The sequence below is a fragment of the Cavia porcellus genome, unplaced genomic scaffold (genome assembly GCF_034190915.1).
Source record: "Cavia porcellus strain 051 isolate PalLab524CR breed Dunkin Hartley unplaced genomic scaffold, mCavPor4.1 scaffold_11, whole genome shotgun sequence".
In the NCBI taxonomy this organism is placed as follows: Eukaryota; Metazoa; Chordata; class Mammalia; order Rodentia; family Caviidae; genus Cavia; species Cavia porcellus.
In genome coordinates this window covers 6,826,598-6,845,136 of record NW_026947494.1, presented here as the reverse complement: position 1 = coordinate 6,845,136, position 18,539 = coordinate 6,826,598, and the positions used below count along the sequence as shown (strand labels likewise).

General features: G+C 44.7%; 1 protein-coding gene across 2 annotated transcripts in view; it reads left to right on the top strand.

The window, feature by feature from the left end:
• Sema5a (semaphorin 5A) overlaps positions 1–18,539 on the top strand; it is a 455,270-nt gene that overhangs the window by 152,948 nt on the left and 283,783 nt on the right. For both annotated transcript variants that reach the window (XM_003466703.5, XM_063257960.1), the window contains exon 2: positions 9,712–9,906. In XM_003466703.5, the coding sequence (XP_003466751.1) occupies positions 9,786–9,906 (121 nt within the window). In that variant the 5' untranslated portion in view covers positions 9,712–9,785. The remainder of the gene's footprint in view (positions 1–9,711; positions 9,907–18,539) is intronic.

Sequence of the window (18,539 nt, the reverse complement as noted above, 5' to 3'; positions counted from 1 at the left end):
ACTGAGTCCGGTATGCAGCTAGCTGAAGCAGGCTATACTACAAATGGGAGTTTGCGTATGCTGGGGCCAGGTGGGAATGAGGGAAAGAAGAATGAAACTCATCAGCAGCTGTCTAGAGGTGATGCTTCAGGGTTAGGACTAAAGGGTGAAGGAGGAAAACCTTTATAAATAGCTGAAAGTGGTGAGAAATGAAAAGGCTTGACCAGTGCAGACAATGGGGCTGGGCCAGGGAAGTGTCACCAGGATACAGGGACCACATGAGGGGTGAGTATGGGAGGACAGAGTGGGAGAAGGTGGCTGAGTCCGTGCTGTGAGCCAGATGTCTGAGCAGGTGGTGCATTCAGCTGTGGGAGGTGGGGGCACTAAGGAGACAGCTGATCATGACGTTCCCCAGGAGAACAGGTGTCCCCACCTGATTTCTTGAAAACGTCTCCATCTTGTTTCTTTTTTTCATTGTTGAGGCAAAATAGCTAACTCCTGAAGCAAGAGGAAGAAAGGTTTTCCTAGCTCACAGTTTGTGGAGGTTTGTGTGCACAGTTGGCTGGCTCCAAGGGAGAGTGGCATGGCAGAGGGGCATCACGGAGGAGAAATACTTCAGGATGGGCAGAAAACAGGAAGATAGCCCAACAGCAAAGTGATGAGGAATCAAGCAGAAGGCGGCCAGCCTCCCCCGCAGCCTTCCTTCTGTCTGTACTACATGCCCTTAGGGTGGAAACCACTCACGGCTCGGTGAGCCATCCCGTTACCCACTCCCAGAACTATGCCAGGCCCAATCAGTGAAATGATTTAGTAATCACAACCCTTGATCCCAGCATCACATACTCTAGGTCCTGCCGCCTCTGCAAAGCTTCACCTATGTTTGAAGGAAGCTTTGGGGGGACACCTGGGCACGAGCCACAGCAGTTTCTTGATTTCTGAGTCTGTATTCTGTATGGACATCTGGGAGAGACTCACAGATTTAGGGGTAGCCAGTTTTTAGAAAATATGTAAATCATAGGTGATGGAGGGGGTGTTGCCTGAGGACAAAGTGGTGAATCAGGAGGTACTGGAGAGCAGCATTTAAAAGCAAGACTGGGTAGCAAGAGTTCTGGACCTGGTAGGAACCCAAGGAGACTGGGTTGGTATGGGAACCAGGAGGAGAGGATTGGGAATGTTGTCAGGAGAGGAAGTCAGTGGTCTGATAGCCCACGGGTGTTCGCTTGTGTAACCTTTCTGGTTTTGGCTGTGAGGAAGTGACCAGTGGCGATGCTGTAGTGACCAGTGTGGTAGCATGCTCTTGTGTGTGGGCAAAGCCATTCTACCTTGGCAGTTGCCAAGAAGAACCAGCCCTCCTGCTGCTGCCCATCTTAACTGAGACATACAACAGTAGTTTCACTTGTGTCATTTATAACCTGATTATTTCATTGCGCCTGGGTTTCCTTCCTTGAAAAACATGTTTTGCCATAAATCCTTCAGCAGTAGCGATGTGTTTGAGTTGTCACAAGCTCTCCTTGTTTAGGTATTATCTTTTTGTTTCCTAGAAAGTGCTCTTGTTGATTTAGCTGACATAGAAATAGAGTGAATGCACTCTCACTTACTTTTAAAATCTGCTGATGGATAAAATTAGTATTGCCTCTGTGTAAATAATAATTTTATCTAATGGACTTCATTTATTTTTATCGTTCCTCCAGGCAGTCTGGGGCTAAACAAGGGGAAGAAGGTGAAAGCATAGTAACCGTTCCCTTGGAGGAGAGATATAAAGTAAAGTCACTGGAGCTGAACCATTATTGGAATGGATAAAATAGCTTAACGTTTGCTTTTGCCCATTTTATAACGTGAGATCATTTTATGGAGCTGTAAAATTTCTTCCCATCTTAGCTCACATCTGATGAGACTCTGGGTAACACAGCTGATTTACCCAGTTCCCGGAAGGTGCCAGCCAGCCCTGCTTCTGTACTCCAGGTGATTAGCATTTTCATGATGACATTCCTTGATGATTTATTATAAACTTATTTTGGTGAAAACTTGACAGTTAAGGTACCTGGTTGATTTAATACAAAAGGGAACTAGGTTTTAAACATTGCACATAACAATTGATCATGCAGTGTGTTTGGATACCATCTGATTCCCCTCATATTCGATATAACAAAGACTCTCTAATTCTACTGTGTTTCCCCAAGAATAAAATGATCATGTATTGGTTTTCGGAAAAAAGTTGAAAGATTGTATTTGCCTAAGCACTTTGGCATGAGCTTAGGTTTATGCTTTTATTTATTGACGCCTATTTCCTGCTCAATACCTGGGGTACCTGACCCCAGTGGGAGGAAAGACCATAGACTTATGCATAGTGTTCCGTCTCATCCTGAACACGTTGTGGGCTTTGATTCCCCTGGATGGTTTATTTTGTCTTTGAATGCTCTAACTTGAACTCTATCCAAAATCACAGCTCTTATCTTCTCCTCCTGCCATACACAGAGAAGTTCTTCTGCTTCAAAGACTTTGTTCCCACTTCTGTTTTGTATTTACCAGAAGATAGACTTTTGTTTGGTGGGCAGCTGTGAACTGTGCCTGGAGCACTGAAGCTGTTGACCTCCTCAAGCTGGTCCCCTGGCTGTGCTGGAGTGTTGTACCCGGAGATGGCTTCCTTTGGGACAGTTGGCCTGATTTGCAACACTCCTGCAATGCCACTCATTTCTGCTCCTGTGGCTCTTGCCCAGGGAGGCAGACGGAGTTCCTGGGGGTGACGTGAGTCCTGCCACCTGCAGTCATGTGTGTGGTTTTGCAAGTCTGAGCAGGAGGCCAGAATATACAATACACAGCACAGGAAGGGAGCAGGACCTGCCCCTCACACTTGATCTTTTGTGTGCCACTTAATCTACCTGAGCCTTAACTTTCTGCACTTCAAAGTGAAGAGAGGGATTCATGATTTTGACCTCCCTGTGTTCTTGCCAAATTCTAGAGTCATTGCGCTTTTCTTGTCTCATGTGTACCGGGGGACTCAGCCAGCTCCCAATGGGATGTGCTTAGTGCCAAGGGCTGGATGATTATGAATGCCAAGTGGAACATTGGCTCTGTTATGTTTGATTCATTCATGTGGCCCATTCAGCATGTTACAGCACATACACTTGGCACTGAAACTGTGCTTTAGACACAGTTGCTTGCAGCGTAAGAGGTCAAAAGTTACAAACACGGAAAGCTGTGCACCTCTGCTAGGCAGCCTCTGCTGAAGATGGGTAACACGGCAGGTGCATTGGTCTTGCATTCAGAAGCTACCATCATGGGCTAGTGATGAAAGACAGCCTGATGCGTGCCTCCTTGGTGGCCTGAGTGGGTGGGGGCCCATGGCATCAGCAAGTGTGCAGAGGAGTGTGCAAGCTTCCTCTGAGCACCCGGCTGGACCCCTGGCTTTGCAGTGTGCATAGTGTGGATAAGTTAGAGTAGCTGATGAAGGAAGGGTACAGCATGGACTTTGGAAAGCACAGGAAAGGTGTGACCTTTTATTTTTAATAGGGCAGGGCTGTTCTCATGCCAGTTGTGACCCCGTGTCTGGCTGTGCTGGGGTGCAGCAAACAAGCATGGGGAACTTTGTTTAGATGTTAAGTGATTCTTCTTGTTTCTGTGGCTTTCATTGTAAGTTGAACTTTGTGTTTGAGTTTCATGAGCAGTTCATCTGATTGCTTAGACAGGGTCAAAATATGGAAGGATCGAAAGGCATACATGCACATCTCCTTCCACAAATGCTGGCCCTGTGTGTTTCTGATGTAAAAGGAAACTCATTTAGGAGGTCCCGGGTGCACTGGCTGCAGCCCTGCGGCACCAAGGACTCTTCTGCTGCTGGCAGCAATGGATGTGGCTCCTCGCATCCTCTCAAAGGCCACCTTGCTGGTTGGCTCACTCTCCCATCGTCCTTGTCTTATCACTTACAAGGCACTGGACACTGTTGGGCAGGGCACAGACCAAGGAGAGCCTTGTGTCTCTGATTCAGCCAAGGGATCCAGTTGCATCCACCTTCACTGTGCAGCTCACGAGAAGCTCAACCTTGCCTCGAAATGAAACTCATTCTGCTTGGGTTGGCTCAGCTTTTATTAATAACTAGTTAAACTCTGCTCTCAGCAAAGCTCCTTGTATACGTTTTTATTCCTTTGATTTCTTTTTCATCTGACAGCGTTTTTATTTTCTAAAAGGAACAGTTATTTTCTGTCCCCAAAGCCTTTTCAGTTGTAGTGAGTGTGGGTGTGAATAGGAAATGTTATTTATTGCCCAAACACTTATATACAAAGTTGTACTTATTTAGATCCAGCTTATACAGTGATCCTCCCACTCCAGGAAACTAAGAAGAAAGCCTCAGGGGATTTGAAATAGATGCTACAGAAGTCCTTAGATTTGGAGTCCAAACCTTTTCCTCTGTAACAAATCTTCATATCAGCAGAGTCGTTTATATTGATTTGCCTAATGTAGATTTAATTTTCCAGAGGTGGTAGGGTGATGTTACAAAAAAGTCTTTATTGCAATTGAGCTGTTGAAAATTCTCTCATAATATATTTGTCACATGCAGTAAATAAGGCCCATTAACATGCCTTTCACTTGTACTGAAATTTTGCTGAAATGACTCAAAGCACGTTCAGCTGAGTGCTTTGTAGAAGTGTGTTTTTTGTAATCCTTCAAAGTGATGATAGCTTCATTTCATGTACATCAGAAGTTCTCCACGAGGGATAGCGTCACAATGTCTGGAGACATTTTTGGTTGCCAAAATAAAAATAGAAACAAAAAACAGAGCAGTGTGACCCGCATCGCCTGTGTAGAGGCCACAGATGCTGCTCGAGACCAGCGATTGTGCACGAACGGCAGTGATTCTGAGATGGAGCACAAGAGCCCTGGTGTGTGTTCAGCTTGGGCCCCACCGCGAGGTGAGAGCTGTGCCATTCAGTGGACGCTGGACCTGCAGAGTGGAGAGAGGAGAGTGCAGAGCCGTGGGCTTGGAGGGATGGAAAGGGGCTCGGAAACGCCCACACCTCTCCCTGAGCACTGCACACGCCCTTCGCTGGCTCCCAGCAACGATGATAGTGACAGCACCTTTATGGTGAAGAAACAAGGTAACACATCTTGGTTGGAAAACTGTAAACTTCTGAGAATTACCTGTTCTCGTTCAGTGTGCTTGCCTAAGTTTAACGCCGCAAACGTGTAATTCCGTCTGGTCACCATTGGCCTGTGGTCCATCTTAGCTGCCCTCTTCTCTAATCGCCCCTTTCTGAATCCCAAAGGAAGAACATTTTGGGCCCGTGGTGTTCTGTTTCTCTGGCTTTCATTCTTGAGGATGGGTGTTGGGTTCAGGACTGAAGGGTTGGCTCATGCCAAGAAAGGAAGGCTGGGCTTGCATGTAGGTGCCTGTAGCTTTCTTCATAATTGTAATCTGCATCTCCAGGGTCCCCCAGGCCCCTTGTGGGAAGGCCTGGCCCCAGCTCATGGCACTCTTGGAACTTGGAAGGATGTTAGGTCACTGGGGGTTTGCCCTTACAGGATATAGAGGGCCTGTCTCTGTCTTTGTTTCCTGGCCACCAGGAGGAGAACAAGTCCCCTCTGCCACACACTCACACATGTGTATCTCACATCCCAAAGCAGTAAGGCCAAGTGAGTGTGGACTGAGTCCTTTAAACCATAAGGCACAATAAATATCACCTTCCTTCCTGTTGATTTTCCCCTGTGTTTTGTTACAGTAATAGACTGCGAACTCACATCATAGTTAACAGAATGCGTTTTTGATTTGACTTGGGTCTAGGGCACTACCACTGTGTACAAGAGAAGAATTTGCTCTTCACGACTCATTAATTCAGGCTCAATCCTGGATGCTGGCACAGGTCAGCGCTTCCCTGTGTAATGCTGCTTGGTGAGGGCCCGCGTGTTCCTGCTGCAGGCGTCTAGCTTGCTATACAGCCAGCCTGCACTGGGGGTTTATTATTACTTCCATCTTCCTCCTGATTTATCTTTATCATCGCTGATTTTCTTCTATATGGGGCTATGAAACTCTGCCTGGCTGCTCTCCCGAGTGGGCTGGTGTGGTGCCCCAAACCTCCTTGGTCTTCACAGCAGCACATTTCTCCAAAAACAGATCTATCTAGTGCCATGCTTCTTGAAGAAATTGCATGTCTGAAGTCTCAGGTTAGGCGGATAACGAAGAATGAGCCACCTCATATCTTTGCCTCTGTATCTGAGTCATCACGTGGCCTCCAGTTTTGAAGGCTACGACTCATTTCCCAAAGGTGAAAGTCACCGGGAAAATCAGCACTTGTCCATCCACTGTCTGTTCCAGTGAATAGATAACCTCTGGATTCCTGTTCTCTCGCCTGTTTCTCTGCTGCCCCCAGTCTCAGCATCTCTTGCTCTTGCTGAGCCCAGCCTCCTGCCTGGCCTCCGTTTGCAGGGTGATCATTTGCTTCCCAGCATGAACTGAATATGCGAGCATTCTAGAGACTCTTTCATCCTGAAAGACTTCAAAGCCTACTTGCGCTGGCATCGTAGTTCTGGTGAATCCTGTACTGCACTTCTTTATGCCCATAATTAGTACATGCATGTGGAGAGATGGGTATGCAGTTGACAATAAGTGTTGATGGATGAGAGACTCTGAACACCATTGGACCATCATATCTAGTTACTTTTGATACTGAATCAACTCCTATGAAATCCACCAATTTTTTCTTACATATATTTATTAATTTTTGGTATTTGCATTGAACCCAGGACCTCGTATGTACGAAGACCATGTACTATCTCTGACCACATCCCTAGCCCCTGTGCTCTGTAACATTTCCATCGTCCTTTTCTTATCCTTTAGAACACTTTAATCCAGCATTGGTTCAAGGCCTTGCTCCAGATACCATTCCATTGAAACAAAATGTAAACATGAGTTTGGGGGCAGATAGTCAAATTCTGTCAATCTGTTTTCTCTATCCTAAAATCTTCCTAAATTTTTGTGTTTTGATGTTACCTGACTTCTTTGCATTTTTTTGGTTCACGGAGCATTAAGGGGGTGCAGATCTCTGCACCTCTTCCCGTCTGGGTTCCTTGCCATGTGAGTCCTGTCTTCCGTTACTGCTGCAGCCTGTCCCTCCCTACTGACCACTGACTGTGGCCTGTCTGGGGCCAGATATCTCAGCGATCATGGCCTGATGTTACTGAGAGTGAGGCCACTTGTCCTCTTTGCTAAATCTGTTTCTTCTCTCTGCACCCAGGAAGTGTGGGCCCTCGCTGCACATTCAGGAGCAGCAGCTCCTGATTTTTTTCTCTCTTCTCCCCCCCCCCCCCATCTTTTTGCAGCTACTTCTTTTGAAAGCTTCCTACTTTTTAACAAACAACTTTCTTCATCTTTATTTTCCTGATACTCCCCCTTAAAAATAAACAACCAAGTTTCTGACTTCAACCGTATCACACCTTCTATCTGTGACTTTTTTCTTTCTGAGCACCTAACTTGGAATTTCAAGTTTACTGCATTTCTCTAAATCTTCATTCAGCGTCTGAAACCTGTTGTGTAGCAGACTAAATCATAATATTCTCATCTAAACTGAACCCTTCTTTTGATGATCGTATTTAAATCAGTGACATTCCTATCTGCAGCGTCACTGCCATTATCAGTTAGGAGTCCATCTGTGCCTGTGTGCTGTGGGTTTCGGAAATTTAGCAGATTAGAACAACAATCATTGTATTTTATATTTTATGGATCCGGAATTTAGGTAGAGCTCACTTGTGTGACTCTGTGGCTGTCAGTTACACTTTTCACCCCGTATTTGGTGCTTTGACAGGGATAACTAGTTTCCAGAGCACCTAACTGTGATCTCTCTAGCATGACAGTTGCAGGGTAGTCGAACTTCTAGCCTGAGGTTGCAGTTTCTGTGTTCTCAGAGCAGGAGGTAGAAATTGCCGGTGTCACTGGGCCCGATCTTCAGGATGAGCCTCCTCCTGGGGCTGCTGTGTCAATTACTGAGCGATCACAGGGTCAATCTAGGTGCAAAGGAAGGAAACTAGACCTGTGTCTCAGTGGAGCTAAGTCAGAATCTGTGGCCACCTTCCTCTGGGAGCACTGCCGGACTTTACCTGCTCTGTTTATTACTTGCTCTTTGCCTTTCTTTTTATTCCCATTGGCAACACCTGAAATCATAGCTTCACGTATTTCCTTTCTGAACAGTAGTAGTTTGTAGCAGTTTCAGAATAACTAATCCACTGCTATAGACAGTTCATTGTCCTCTGTACACTGTTGTGAGAATGATCTTTGGGATAATTTTATCGAAGTTAATGTACTGTGTGGTTCATCTTGTTGTCAATTTGGTTGGCTTGCGAGGCACCTAGTGGATGAACAAACCATGTTTCTAGGTGTGTGTGGTTGGAGGTGTGCCCTGGGGAGCTGTATCTGGCCCCTGACTCCTTTCCTCTCAGGTGCTTTTCACTTTTCCTCTGCTTTCTTTTTCTTTTCTTTTTTTTTTTTTTTTTTTTTTTTTTTGGTCTTTTTCGTTTTTATCGGTACCAGGAATCAAACTCGCGACTGCCTGCTTACAAGGCAGGCGCTTATGCCTCCGAGCTAAATCCCCAGCCCCTTTCCTCTGCTTTCTGGCAACCATGAACTGGGCAGCAGTAGCTTCCTTGGAACCCTCTAGACATTTGGGCCAAAATAAACTTTTCCTTTAAGTTGTGGTGTCAGGTATTTTGTCCCAGTAAAGCTGACCAGTATATGTATTATGCTAGCTTCTTTCCTGGAAATACAGTCCTCTTGCCTTAATATAATTTGCCTTCCTAGTGGGGGAATTCAGTCTACTATCTCTTCATCTGTTCCCTTTTGTAGTTGCTGGTGTCTGGATAAGTATAATACAACATCCCCAAACGTGTTGCATGTTCCAGTGTGCCTTTCATCCCCTTTCCTTGGCATGAATGACCTTCCAAGAATCTCCATCTGTGGGAATCCTCTTTATCCTTCAGTATTAAACTCAAACACGAATCCCTATCGGGGCTTCCCTTGATCCCTCTAAAGGGCAAGATAACTTTCTCTGAACTCCCAAAGCACTTCTGCTCCTCCTTGTGGGTTTCTAAGAAGTTGGAGTCTGGTTACTCTTACAAGCCTATCTTCCTTTAAAGCTTGTTAATCTTTTAAATTGCTCATGATCGTTAAAGGTTTCCAGCATTTCCAACACCATTTCACCCAGCTGTTGCTGAATCCAGAGTCTATTTGACTCACTAAGACTCTAGCCAGAACTTATGCAGGCTGGCACATGCTCAGATTATGGGTAGTTTATGAGGTAGGCAGAGTAATACTCATCAGGTTTCTGGTAAAACAATGGCAGTGGCTCTATTGCATAGGGTATTTTGCTTGTGAAATGGGATGGGTGGAGATTGCTAAGGTTTTCATATTTAGATCTCTGTGTTTGCTCAAGAAATGATGATAAACTTCCAAGGGAAAACCACTCAATAACCACAACTCTTTACAGGCTTTACTTAGAAGTGATCAGGGTGACTCAGTAGAATTTAAACTTGGGTTATGTGATAAAATTAGAGAGATACGTCATCTCTCCCTCCCTCCCTCCTTCCCTGTCTGTCTGAAACATCACCTAGAAAAAAATAGATTGTCTGTGTTGTCTATGGTCTCTCAACTCCACAAATTATAACATTGCACTTAGTGTAGGCTCTTCAAATATCACCTTCCAGAAAACTTGAGTCTATACTCACCAGCCAGTTCTCTCTTGTGTGTTTCAGGCACTTTTCCCACATGAGGGGAGGACCAGCTTTGTAGAAGACAAGTGCCTGGAGCCGGAGACCCCTTGCCCACCATGAAGGCAGCGTGCGTCCTCGCATGGCTGCTCTCCAGCCTGGGGCTGTGCACACTTGCCCGGCTGGAGGCGGAGGGTCCGCAGTGCCAGAGAGCGGAGCACCCCATCATCTCCTACAAAGGTAAGAGCAGGTGCGCTCGGACCGCAAAGCCACCTCCTGAGCGCAGAGTCCGTGATTACTGGCAAAGAACAGCATTGCTCTACGGTCTTCCAATCTTGAGTCGGACACTGTTTAACATAAAAGCAAAAATGTAAAATAAAATAGCCCTCCAAAAATGACCCTTACCTCATGAAGGTTCCAAGAAGGGATTCCCGTGGGTAGAAAACCCTGTCATTTGAGGCCACATTCAGTTAACTGATGTGGGCTGGCCTCCAAGACATTTGAGCTGGAGGATTCAAAACATGACTCAAAATAACAAAATCAAGTTAAACCAAAGAAATTCTTCATTGTGGCTTTTTCCGGCAAAGCTTTGCTCATGCCACAAAATGCTCTCCTTTGTCCCCAGCTGGCATTGATTGGCAGCAGAATTAGTCTGATGTCTTGGGTGTCTCCATGAAGCTGTGCAATTAATTAACTAACTTTCATTACATCCACTCTTTTTTTCTTTATTCATCAAAAAAGATACAGTGTCTTCATACCTAGTTTGCTTGAAGCATTCAGGATAAAGAAAAATGATTCTCTGCCCCACACTTTTTGAATTATATTACCAGCCTAGATTAGACCTTGGATTTCATTAATTCACTTAACAATAGCTTTATAATTTGTTATTTTAAAAATCTAGCATCATACATTTTAAACGTACACAAAGACGAGCAGCACGGGCTAAAGAAAGAGCTATCCTCATCCTTGTCAATTCGTGGCTCATTTTCCCCCCCATTTAAATCCTACCCAGGCTCTTGTATCATACCCACTGAAATATTGTGTGGAAAATTTAAGAAATCACATAATTCTGTTTATTATAGTTTAGTTTATGACTCTCAAAGAAAAAGATTTTATAATACCATTATTAAAAGAAAAAAAAAAAAAACCAAAAATCCCCAAACAATGGTGATTTAGTGAGATTGTCAGTTATCTGGCCAGCACAGAGAGCCCCTGCGTGGTCTCGTGATGACTCCCACTTTTGGTTACCAGAGTATCCAATCAGGATCTCTGTGAAGTCTGTCCATTGCAACTTGTCTTGAGTCCCATGTCTTGAGGCTCTTTTCTTTGTTCCTCCTGAGGATAATGTTTTTAATAAAGATAATAAACTGAAAACTAATACCAACAGTACAGAACTTCAAAGCAAGATGGTTGGACATTAACAATGGTTATTATATTGCATATTTTTGTCATCAAAATAGTTGCTCAGATTACCAGATCTAGGCATGCAAAATCGATCAAACAATATAACCACTAACTGTTCCTTTCAATGAACAATTCCTTACAGTCAGTAGTACAATTATCTTAGCTATCTTTTGTATAGATTTTCCCTTCGTTCTTTTCTACTTTTCCCCCATCTCGGTTTTTTCCTTTTGAGCAGTTTCTTTCCATTGCACTGTATCTGTTGTACCTTTTGGAATCTTCCTTACTTTTTTAGTTTCTCACACTAGCAAGTCAGTGTGATGTTGATACATGTGAATCTGGTTTATGTCACTTACGAGTTTGGCTTCTAGTTGCATCCATTTCCCTCTAAAAGCCTCAAGTTTATCTGTCTTTATAACTGAGTAGTACTCCATTGTACAAAAAACATCACATCTCTTTTATCCGTGCCTGGGTTGATGGGCATGTGGGTTGTTTCCAAGATTTAGCCAATTACACATTGTGCTGCTATAAACCTGGGTGAACATATATTGCTGTGATATGCTGTTTTCAATTTTCCTGGAAAAATACCCAGAAAGGGCATAGCTGGGTTGAATGGGATTTCTAAAAATAGCTTTTTTGGAATCTCCACACTGATTTCCACAGTAGCCAGTTTACACTCCCACCAGCAGTGGAGAAGGGTTCCTTTTTTCCCCCGCAGCCCCACCAGCTATTAAGTTTTTGCACCTCACAATAAATCACCAACAGAGTGAAATGAAAACCCACTAATTGGGAAAATATTTAGCCAACTGTACCTCAGACAAATGATTTATATCTAGAATACAAAAAGAATTAAAAATAATCAGACACCCCAAAATCAAGGACCCAATCCAAAAATGAGCTTCTGAGATGAATATACACTTCTCAGATGAAGAAATACAAATGGCAAATAAGTATATGAGAAAATGTTCAACATCACTGGTCACTCAGGAAATGCAAATTAAAACTGAGATTCCATCACACCCTAGAAAGAATGGGTATCATCCAAAAATCATCTCATACCAAATCCTATGGATAATTTTTAAAGAAACTGGGCCCTTTGAGTTGTGGGTTCCCTGCAGTCTGGACTCTGAACATACTGTGCACATATTTTTCTGTTCTCAGCACCTTGCTGAATGTGCAGTGCCTTCCAGATACCCCGTTAGGTGCAGGCTCGCATCTCCATCTTGCTAATGGTGGGTGACGTGCTGTTCATGGTGTCTGCGACACCCAGTTGGAAAATCATGTTGTTTACCATAACGCCAAGTATTCCGCCAAGCATTCCTGGGACCCCGTCTGGGATTTTCTAATTTTATTATTGTTTCTTTATCTCGTAGATAGAATACTGCTCTATAAACTAGTGTTCTTTCATTAGCTACTTAAGTACTTGAAGATGCAGCTAGAAAAGGCAGCGTAAATGTGTTTCTACCTTCTGCAAATCCTTGGTAATGAGAAGGTTGGTCGGCTAACATCCTGCTAATCATACATTGGTCTTCCATGAGCTCAGTAAGATATTTTATTTGCTTTCCTCCTTCTTCTGCCTCCTAGAGGCATTAACATGTGGATTTCAATATATTTGGTGTATTTTAATCCATCCCAGTATTTACCCTTGTAGGTGGTGAAATAATTGTGGCCCTTTAGTCCAGCAAAACACCTCGAGGTTGTGTCTGGGGTTCTTCTGACCACACCTGAATTATCTCTGATCGCCTTTTCACTCTCTGGGATCACAGGATGTTCCTAACCCTGTCACCGATTTCCTTCTGCAGCTCTGGGAATTGCATATTTCTCTCTGCTTCAAGCACTAACCTTATTTACAGATGGTTCTTTGAAGAGTGCAGTTTCCAGAAAAATGCTTTCAAAAATAAAATGCACCATAAGCTTCTCTGATACTGCCAGCTCTTCTCCGGGGCTCTGGGGCCTTTCTTGACCTTCACTCTGCGTCTTTCTCTTCCCCTCCCCCTCAGAATCTGTGTCCACATTTCTCTGTCTTTCCTCAAAGCGCGCAGAATAACAGCTTCACGTAATCTCAGTTGCTTTTGATTTTTGAAAACCTTTAAAGATGGCTTTTTTCTCTTCTTTCGGTCCTTGGTATACATCGTTTGCTGGGGGATCTTGCAGAATTATTCCTTTTAAAATCACTTGAAGTAATTTCCTTCCATGTGGTTATGCCACCAATCCCAAAGGGACTTGGTTTCTTTTATTTAAATTTACTTTTGATTCTCAGAATCTATTACCAACTGTTGTGTTTCAGACTGAAATTGAGGAAATGAAGGGTGTTTGGGGAAATCACACATTTCTTGCCATTTTCTTGACTCTTCATTTAGCTCAATCTCTACTTATATTTCATGGTTTATACTTCTTTTGTAATTTAAATAAATCTGGCTACACACACAGATGTATACCTGTACTATCAGATAAAATGTGGCATCTATACAACTTCTTTTTATGGAGTATTTAATTTCCCTTCTGATGATCCTAGAGATAGAATCCATGGCCTTCTCTCTGAGTTACATCCCATAACATATTGTTCATTTTTTATTTAAAATGTGAAACATAGTCTTGCTGAATTGCTCAAATTGTCCACACTGGGCGTGATTTGCAATCCTGCCTCAGCCTCCTAGAGTGCTAGGGTTACAGGCAGGCACCACTGTGCCTGGCTTAGAGAACACTTGACAAATCCATGTGTCATAGAGCCCAGTTCCTGTGGACTGTATCGGTTTGTGGCATTCCTCCTCTGTAGCCACGCAGCTCTCCATGGTGGCCAGCCTGAGTTCCCCCCTAAAGAGGCTCTGTTAGCTTCTGTCCTGGCAGCTGCAGATAATCTTGCAGTGCACAGGGCCTCTTGTAAACATTGTCTCCCTACTTTTGCAAGGGTTCCTTGGAACAGGCTCCTAGGATTGGGATTTCTTGGTCAAAGAGTAAATACATAAGTGGTTTTGCTAGATGTTGCCCAATTCCCTTTAATGAGGGCTGATCCGTTTCATAACCTCACTGTCTTGGGTGTGAATGTCTGTTTCTCTATAACCTTTCCAGCAGAGTGTGCCACTGGGCTTTGGGATTTGTGCCAAAACCATCTTGAATAAATGGCATTTCATTGTATTTTTAATTTTTGTGTTTTTAATTTTGAATGAAGAGTTGATAGACAAACATTTAATAGTTGTCTGTTAGGAACAACTTCTGTGCTAATAAATCCCGAGGTGATAGAAGCCAAAAGCTCAGTTCCTGTTGATGCAGTTTGGACTGTTTTCAGGAAGATGAACTGAAGGAACCATTGCTTTAGATTCTGCAAGTGTCTTCCTGGGGTGTCTGGAGCACAGGCCAGGAGCGTGCAAGCCAGGCAGCACAGGCTGCAGGAGGTGGGCAGTCAATCAAGGAAGTGGGGCTCATGCCCATGCTGAGGGCCAGCTGATTGCTGCATGGGGTTCACCGAGAGAGAGGGGTTCAAGCAAGGAAAAGAGCAAGTGCTGAGGCCTGAGGCATGGGAGGGGAGCATGGTGGGCTTGACAGGAAGGAGGTGACACTGATGAGGCTGACATGGTTCATGAGGATGTGACAGTGTGTGGCCTTGGAAGACACCTGAGGGAGCTCGTCTTCAGTGTGGAAGGTGGTGGCGGAGGGGCTGCGTTCCTTTACACCCTTGGAAGGAACTGGATATTTGAGAATAGGGCACATGAGAACCACACAAGGGCAGCTTCTCAGGAGCAAGGCGCCCATCAGAGTACCTGGTGACTTAGAGGACTCAAGGCAGATTTGTGCTGTTTTGCCTGGGACTTTCCTGGTCTTGGCACTGTGAGTCCTCTGTGCCTGAGGAACTGGAAGGTTCCTGCACTTGCCAGCATTCTGCTAGTAAAGATGTGCTGTCTGCTGGTGGTAGCCAGTTGGCACAATCTGTGAGGCTTGAAGCAAAAGAAATTTCTTCTTCCTTGTCAGGAGGCCAGGAGCCTCAAATGAAGGTGCCAGTGGGGCCACTGTCTGTGGATTCTCCATGGAAGAGTCCACGTTTGGTTCTTCTAGGTATCTTGTGGTGGTCAGTGGACCTTGGCCTTCCTTGGCATGTGGATGCATCATCCAGCCAGGTGTGTAACTGCAAGACATTCTCCTTTTCCATGGGTGTCTATCTTTTCTTCTTCTACAAGGTCACCTGTCCTGTTGGACTTAGGGCTACCCCTGATCCAGTAGAACTTCATCTCAAACAACTCATCCACGATGGCCTATTTCTAAGCAATGCTATATTTAGAATTGCAGTATAGCTTTTTTGTGATGCCATAATTTAACCCGTAAGATGTTTTTTTTAATCAGTAGATTGAAAACCATACTTGAGGAGGAAACCAAATGGTCATGGGTACAGGGATGATCATGAGGAAGAAATCTAAATAGAAATGGGGAGAAGCATTGTCTCGGCCAGGCAAGGAATCAGCACACATGGTCATCACAGATGGTGACAGGAAGGGGCTGAAGAGCGAAGTGAGGAGGGAGACAACTGATGAGCAGAGTCCCCGGGCTGAGGGGGCCGGTGGGAGGCTGGGGACAGGTGAAAATGAGTGCATAGGAAGCCGACTCCATCCCGGGGGGCTGGCACTGGTGGCCTTGCACCCAGGATGTGGGCAGCTAGTGGGTAGAAGGAAGTGGTGGGTGTCCCTGAGCACCTCCCTCCCAGCCCAGAGGGGTGTGGCAGGCCTCAGAGAAAGAGTGGGAAGACTAGGAAGGAGATGCCACCTTGATAAATACACACCAAATCTGCCCTGGGGATGGTCCTTGAAATGACTCCCGTCACTGCTGAGCAGGTGGCCACTGGCCTTTTGTCACTTGGCCACTTACTTGTGAGGCAGGAGAGTCTGAGAATGTAAACCCCAACACTGATAAAGGAGAAGCAAAGCAAGCACTGGGTGAGCTCGATTCTTAACATCGCAGGGACCACGTACATTAACCTATCACGATTCAGTGCTATGTTTTAGGCACATTGTGCTCAAGAGGCTGCTAGTGTGGGGGTTCGGAATGAAAGCCACCTTTTAATGTAACTAAGCACGTTTCGTCAACATATGGATGCGATGTACTTGGCCTGACAGAGCATCCTGGCTGCATCTTTTTCCCCCAGGCTCAGTAAAATATTTGCCACGGTGGCTTCTTCCTGCTTGGTACATTCATTGTTCAACACGCCTAGCAGCTTGCTGTGTTTGCAAGGTTGTTCCCTTGACTGTGTGCTCTGGAGTATTTATCCCCGATAGGGAGGCAGCTGCTAAAACACCCTGATGCATTACCCATGCACCGTTCCCACACTTGTTCTTGTCATTTGCCTAAATGTCTGTTCCAAGGAACAGGAAAAAGTAGTGACCCTTCGAGCAGCCTATTTCTCAGCGTGTTACTGAGTCTCATAACCAGCTCTGAAATTAGTTTTAAATGTTTAATGGCTACTTAAGGAAATAGTGCCATATTCTGCTTTTGTTTATTGATTACAGTTTAGCCCGCATGCTTGCTTATTTGGAAAGTGGGCTCCAGAGATTGGAATTGGCTTATGGGAGTAATTGCACATGCTGTACAGCGAAAGCCCGCAGGTGAGGGAGTCGCGCCTACTTGGGCTTCCTTTGCCTTGGAGCTTTAATGTCATGACTAATTTGAGGGCCTTTCTTTATGGTACGGGCTTTGCTTGCAGCATTTAGTATTAATGCCTGAGATTACTGCAGAAGGAGCTGAGGCCATCGATTGATACTCCCAGGTCACTGAGATCTTTATTTTTAACTCCTGGGTGTTCTGCTGGAGTGTCGTCCTACTTATGGGTTCATTGATTAACCTCAGAATAGTTTCAGAATTTATAGATGTGCTATGAGGACTCTTGGTAGAAGATTAGCAATAACATCTGGTCCCGAGAGCTTGAGGAGGGTGTTACAGGGAAGGAAATGTCTGTCCCAGCCTGGGCCATCACCAGGACTGGGCTGAGACTCCGTCTCAGCTCTCTGTTGCCTTTCCTAAGGGCTATGGGGCAGATCAGCTACCTTGACCCTTATATGTGTGCTTAGATGATGCAAGGCATTTTAACCTTGATTTTCATTCCTTAACAGCGTGAGTGATTGCTTTTCAAGGACTGCCCCTTTTTTTCTTTTGAATAGCATATTCATATCGCACCATGTTTATATGAGCTAGACGCATTGCTTTGTTTAACGCTGGCAAGAATCCCAGGTGTGTTTTGTTGCCCCACCCTGGCTCTTCATCATGTCTATTGATTGGGAGTCCTCTGCCCAGAGCTCTGCATGGCCACCACCTGTACACAGGTCCTGGTGTCCTGAAAACCCCACTCTAGCCCAGTCACTTGACTTCTGCACAGTCCCTTGGCCCACTGGCACTACATGGCATTACTGCCCTTGGGACTGGAGAAGGCAGCATCTAGGTGGGCAGCCCCAATGGGCTCCAAAGCGCGGCAGACTGTTACCTGCCTGTCAGAAAGCAAGGTGGGCAGCGGAGCTGGAACGGGTCGCTGTACAGCCAGCGTGCAGCTCAGGGCTCCATGTGTGTCCTCAGCGCTGCCTTTTCTCTCTGGGTTTTGGCTCACTGATCTCTAATGTGCACATGGAAAAACGGACTCATGGCCCTGGCTGGGATTTACCTCTTTTCTTGGATCCAGAGCTGTCAGCTGATGGTTTCCAGGGTACCTGTAAAATGCCGCCTCTCTGAACACAGAACCCTTGCACAAACCTGCTCCATTCACCAACTCCCAGACCTGCTGTTTGGATCTTCAGAAGTCAGACATGCGTGGGCCTGTGAGGGGATGCCCCATAGCAGCAAAAGAGCAGTCAGGGGAAATCTATTTTCATTGAAAATAGATTGTATGAGATTAATTTTAACATTTAGTTTTAATATTTCCATAGGAATCTGATTAGAATATGACAAAATGCCACTAACTTGAGAGCTATCTTGAAGGAATAAGATTTATTTTCTTTATTTGTAGATAATGAAATTCATGTAAACCAAGTTATGCAAGCTAGTGTTGTCTTGTTTTTCTATAGAAGGAGGGATCCTCCTAAGGGATTATTAGGATCCTGATACCGCCCTCTTTTCCATAAATGATTTGTCTCTTGTTACCATTTAGATGTGTGAATGTTTTATACCGTACAATATACAATGTCAATCTCAAAGGCAAAATACTTACCCTTCTTTGCAAAGGAAGCAAATAAGATATACCAAGCAGGCTGCCTATATTTCACATTAAAACTGCATTTGGAGATACACTTCTGGTGTTAAAGTATTCTCCCTAGCTTTCTTTCTGAAGAAATGGAATATTAAAAAAACACATTTTGCATGATGCAGTGTGGATAAGACTGTCCCACAGAGGTGTAGATGAAAGCACAGTATAAAGCTATTGTTATTCATTGAGCGGATTGGCTCTTACACCTTGATTGCACTTTTATGCTGGGATTGATCTTTGGGGAGAGCTGAGAGGGTAC